Raw genomic sequence first — 6,000 nt, forward strand, 5'->3', positions numbered from 1 at the left:
TTTTTCTCAACCATACTCCCACTAAATTCTTTTTCCTTCAGCCAAACTATTCTTTGACTTCTGTTATATTTTCCTGCTTAGGTACGGAATGACATAGCCTTGATATCAAGCTAATAATTATGCAGGTTGTACTCTGAAAGAATGATCTTTTTCTAAGAACAGTTCTACAAATGTAAGGAGAAGGGTAGTGCATAAAGCATTGTAATTATATGAAATGTGTAGTTATACCACTGTAGTTTATATTGATGAAATGGAGCTAGTAAATGTACATTTTAAACATGTACAGTTACATTAGACCAACAAAATTTCGTAAGTCTCAGTGCACTTCAGTGAGACTGAAAATAAGAATTTTAGCCATTTATGTCTGCTCAAAGATTATGCATTTGCCCTCATTTTTTATCACTTATAACGAGTAACTAATGTTTCGCCACATTATGTTATTTTGATAATCTTTGGGATTTTATGTCACTTATCTGGAACTCAGAATATTTGATACTTTTTTCTATAGCTTTCTGTTTATATGGATAAGTTTGAAGAATTCCAGACTACCATGGCAAAAAGCAATGAACTGTTTACAACCTTCAGGCAGGAAATGGAAAAGGTATTTACATATTTTTAGTAGAATATCAGTACTAAATTTATAAGAGGTTATTTTAAGCATAATTACTACTTGGATGGAGTTTGACCCTGATCTTAACTTTATCTTTTCTTATCCTCTGCTGGCTTATTTAGAAATTTTGCCCTGAAATTACCCCAAGTTGCTAATGATCTTGATACTCTTAAAATTAAATTTTTGTACTAAAGGCAAATTGTTGTTAGGAGTAGATTTTTAAAAGAATCACTTCAGATGATCACTCCCAGTTCTTTCATAAAACATTGATAGATGATTTGCCTAAAATGTTTTTAGTCTTTTAAATTTGATCTCTGTACGTATAATATAGAGGGACATCTTTATAAAATTTATAAAATAGTTAAAATTTGGTGTACAAAAATGTTTTGGGTCATTCTAGTTCAGAATATGGGCTAAAGGACAATTTTAAAGTGTATAGTTACCTGCCTCTCTCAAAATAAGCAGGGAGCACCTTGGTTTGGAGCATGGATGCTGGAACTGAGATCTGTTATTTGCGTTGTGTGAATTCCTTGGGGCAAGCTATTTAGCTTGGCATTTCCCCTTAAAATTGTGACTTTTTAAAAAAGGTGGTCAATGGAGGATAAGTAACAGTAGGGCCTGGAATTTTGTAAGCATTCAATAGGTATTAGTCATGATTATTATTAAATCTTAACAAACATAGTGGTTTAGAGCACATGCCTGGCAGTCAAATTTCTTGGATCAATAATTGTTGTCATTTATTGTAGACCATGGACCAGCTGTTTAACCTTTCTATTCCTTTTTGTTCCTTTATTCTTAAAAATGAAAGTAATAAATGAATCTGCTGTATTTCAAACAGTGCTTGGCCATGTTAAGTGCTCTGTTTACCACCTTCAGGTGTTTTTAGACCCAGTAATGTGGAGAATTCAGTGACAGTCCTTTCAGTTGAGGCTTTGGTTGAGGGACACAGTGGAAGTGTTAACTGGACTCCAACACATGTATGCTTTTGATGAAGGACAGTTTAAGACGGGGACTCCGAAATTCGGTATCCTGCTGGAGAATCCTTTGGACTGGAACACATTCCTCTCTGCTAGTGGCTGTAGAGGTTACTACAGATCAGCACTCAAGCCACATAGTCTTTGTCTCACTCTGCATGGTGGTATTTTGTGGGTAATTAAAATACTGTGGCACACAGCATTGACTCTGTCTTATCCTTGTTTCCCTCAACAGTGCCTGACTCAATATCTCTACCTAGAAAAGACCTAATGTGCAGACCAACAATAAAGTATTATTAGAAACAAGGGTGATAGACCAGCATACCTGAATCTTATTCTGAATTTCTGAAAACTGAGATGTTGTAGCATGGGATGTCATTTTTTGAATCATTTTATCTTTAGCACAGTCTGAAATAAAACTGTCTTGTGAGTCGTGAGGATGATCAAAGCTAAGGATTTAATAATTAAAGTTTCTTTTTTCCTGATCACTTGTTATCCTGCCTCTAGTTCTGATACTAATATGTGTTATGATTCTTAAATCTGTTTGGGGGCTGTGAATCTCTATCCTTCCAAGAATCTGATGAGTTACTCAAGAACATGGACACTTTTTTCATACAACTTGGGGAGAAGGAGTTCTCATCTCTTGCTATCTCCAGCTGGAATGAATTGCACTCCAGCCGTAATTGAGAGTTCAGAATGTGGTATCTGCAGTTCCCACGTGCTGCTGCTTCCTCTGAAACTGAGGAGATCAAATATGTTTTTCTCACAATATGCAGCTCTCAACTTTGGTTCCTACTGCTCTACCATAGGAACTTCTGTTAGCTCTGCTCGTAACAGACCATCACAGCCACTTTTATAAAGATATAAATAGCTATCAGCGATGTGAGACAAGTACAGTGAGTGTTGAGGGATTAGAAGAACATTATAAAATGTTCTTATGGTGGGTCAGGCAGTTTAGAATTTAAATTTGCAATTGTGTTGGTTCACAGATGACAAAGAAAATTAAAAAACTGGAAAAAGAAATGATAATATGGCGTACCAAATGGGAAAATAATAGTAAAGTACTTCTGCAAATGGCTGAAGAGGTGAGAAGATTTTACATGACTGAATAGAAAATGCTCATTTATTTCAGTATTAATGCAGGCTAGAACTTACGAAGGTTTGCTAAGTAACTGTAGGTTTGATTATATGTTCTCTTTAATGCAGTGATTTAGGTTGTTGTGAGAGAGGCATTTAAACTTTTTTTCTTAATCAGTTAGCTCATGTTTGTGGTGTCGACAGCTATAAAGTATCTAGGTTTGGCTTTGTTCCACAGCAAACTTGAACTTTTGCAGAATAAACTTGTTAAACCTGGTGTGCTGCTCCCCCACAGTTAATTAGTTAGATATCTGGTGTAGTCCAAGAATTTGCATTTCTTACAAGTATTATGGTAATACTGATGCTCTGGTTGGAAGGCTGCAACCTGAGAGACTCTGCTCTTCAGAAAACACAACTTTCTTCATATTTTTTATGGAGAGAGCACAAACTCAGCTGCTTTTCTACCTTGACTTATTATTTTACAAAAGGCGACACTGTACTGTTTGTCTGGTTTGCTGTAAATAAAGGTGAAATGTATTTCATTTGCAGTTAGTAATTTTCTCACTTTAATATACTTGATAAGAGTAGTTTATAATATTTCACAAGAGAAAATATTGGAGCTCAAAAATGGTGGAAGGAAAGAAAACTTGATATAGAAATAAGAACTTTCATCTTACTTATAGCATTTTAAATTAAGATCCTGAATTTCCATAATACTTTATTAAGTCTACTTAGTACTTATTAAGTCAAGAAGTGGATTTTGCTTGCTTTCAAGAAATACAAGAGAATTTAATTTTTGCATTGCTCCCGAATAGTTATAACTATTTAAAATATTATTATATAGTGGTGTTCAAGAAATGATAAAAAGTAGTTTACAGATTGGCTCAGATTACTTAGTTTTGTACATAATAACCTAACTTGTGTTTCCAAATACAAAGGTTCCATAAATTTTCTTTTTTTCCCCAGAAAACTGTCCGTGATAAAGAGTACAAGCCCTTTCAAATAAAACTGGAACGATTAGAGAAGCTGTACAGAGCTCTTCAGATGGAAAGAAATGAGCTCAGTGAGAAGGTGGAAATCCTGAAAGAGCAGGCCTCTGTAAAAGCAGCAGATGTAGATTCAGCAACACCTATGATACAGCCCTGCACTGCTCTTGATTCTAAGAAAGAGCTGAACACCTCCTCTAAAAGAGCTCCAGGAGGCAACCTGAAAGCTAAGCCCAAAGGAACAAATGAAACAAAATGCAGTTTAAAAGATCCTCTCCACGTGATCTCTTCTGGGCATTGATTCAGTTGACTAAGATGAAGTGTGATCACTGTAATGAGAGATATATTTTGCATATAACTTTTCTATAGTAGTTCCTCTTCCTTTTGTGATGAAAAATTTCTTACTTTTTCTACCGTATCTGTATTTTCTTAGCTGTTGGACTACGTGGTACAGGAGGCTGCTTAGCAGTCGGGCATTGTTTTAATGTATACATTTTTCCACAGCTGTATTATACACATCTGCCTTATTTTTCCTTCATTGGACTGTTATGTGTTCATCGCCTTGTCCTTTGAATGTATCAGTTCATCTGCTCATTGCCTCCTCCCTGCCTCTTGCATATATTTATCAGAATTAAATTGAGACTTGTCTGATAATGGTTCCTCTTTGTAAAAACTAATACTAATTTAAACTCTAGTTCATTAATATAAAAGAGAGAAAATATAAAGATGATTACTTTTGTCTAGTAGCTCATTTAAATGCCAGGTAGAAATAAAAGTGCAGTATGTGATATGAAAAAACACAGCATATTTGATTCAGATTAGTTTTTTATAATATTTTTATCGCTTGGCAAACTGAGATAACTGTAAGTTTTGACTCCTTCAAAGTTGTGGCAATATGTAAATGAAGATGTCATTTGTAGAGAAGGCAAGTTGTTGGACAGACAGGTTGAATGTGAATGTGAATTTAAAATATTTGTATTCCTTTAGTTACAGGTTGGAACAGATGATTGAAGAAAAAAATTAGTATTTAGATCTTTGCATTTAAAATGGGGAACTTTTCTGAAGTTTGAATTTTGTTCTTTAACTTTGTTAGTTTGATGTTTAACAGCTGAATAATCTTATTTATGTGTTCCTGTCGCATTTATGATCTAAAATGGATTCAAAATTTAATTATATAATGGGAAAGAGAGCCCCGAATATGAGATACTTACAAAGTTCCATCACTGACCTTGATGATCAAGGGTCCACACAGTACATGAAAGCAAAACGACGTACGTGAAAATTGACTAACTACCCTGCCAAAATTAACAAAAGCAGATAAAGTTCTTTAACAAATTTTTATAAATATCTCCTGTAGTTACTGAGTTAAATATTGGACTCACTTCTATGAGAGGAAATAAACATGTATGTTAGAAGTAAGAATTTACCTTAAAACTAATGTGATTGATCATATTTCACCAGAACCCTGCTGCATGTAAGATCCTGACATTTAATGTTAAGGTAGTTGTGTGGCCCACCACACTTCTTTGTGGCACTTGTTTTCTGTGGAAAGTAAATCTTGGGCTGAAAGCAATGTGGTTGACACCATTTAAGTCTACTGTTTTGGGTGTAGCTAGGTGTATTAGATAATTGTGTGAAATAATATAGAGATATACAATCTTCTAGAGTTGTAAAATCTATAGTGGCAGTGGATACCAAGGTATAGAAAAAATGTGGGTGTAGAATAAATGACCATTTTATTTTGAGATGTGTAGGAAGACATTTTGTGGTTACGAGACCAATTTTTTTTGTTACTTTTGAAACTATCTTCTTACAGTTGGCTATCACCATACATTTCTCAGGTGTTGCAGAATTACCTACCTCTTTCATACTGTAAATGAAAAACTGAAAAGAGTGCTAAAAACACTGCTTTATTTTTACAGCTTACATTTTTCCTGAAGATAAAAAATTAATGAGACAGTTTTATTTTGCATTTCAGAGACATTTTGTAGATTTTTCATAAATGTGAATTTTATTTCATCTAATCTGTTAAAGGTTCAGTAAATATGTAATGACTAATTTAACTGTCTCTGTGTATTCTTTTCACTTAATGTGACTTCATATGACAATAAACTGTAAAGGTAACTGTGAATGGCTGATTTCTCAGGCCTTGGGAACAGGTAATTACTGTACCACTTAAATAAGTGGGTGGCGTGTGGGGTAAAGGAGACCACCCCCTGACTGACTGGCAGAAGTCGTTTTATTCATACCTCATTTTTTTCTTTTAAAGTAGGTGTTCTAGAAGATAGCTGTAGTGTAACTTCTGCCAAGGCTTTAAAAACTATGAATTTCTTTAGTCTTAGTGACCTTAGTA

The 6,000-nt window shown here is 34.4% G+C and overlaps 1 protein-coding gene across 6 annotated transcripts in view; it reads left to right on the forward strand.

Annotated features, from left to right (window-relative positions):
• The window catches only part of LOC308609699 (gamma-taxilin-like), a 53,431-nt gene extending 47,840 nt beyond the window's left edge, over positions 1-5,591 (forward strand). For 4 of the 6 annotated variants that reach the window (XM_081223411.1, XM_081223412.1, XM_081223415.1 and 1 more), the window contains 3 exons: positions 509-601; positions 2,574-2,669; positions 3,628-5,591. In XM_081223411.1, the coding sequence (XP_081079537.1) occupies positions 509-601; positions 2,574-2,669; positions 3,628-3,948 (510 nt within the window). In that variant the 3' untranslated portion in view covers positions 3,949-5,591. Of the gene's footprint in view, positions 1-508; positions 602-1,486; positions 1,860-2,573; positions 2,670-3,627 lie in introns of those variants that run through there. The other 2 variants (XM_081223413.1, XM_081223416.1) reach the window with 2 other exon arrangements.
• The last annotated feature ends 409 nt before the right edge of the window (positions 5,592-6,000 follow it).

Source organism: Mesoplodon bidens (assembly GCF_964165515.1).
Source record: "Mesoplodon bidens genome assembly, chromosome: Y".
NCBI classification, from domain to species: Eukaryota; Metazoa; Chordata; class Mammalia; order Artiodactyla; family Ziphiidae; genus Mesoplodon; species Mesoplodon bidens.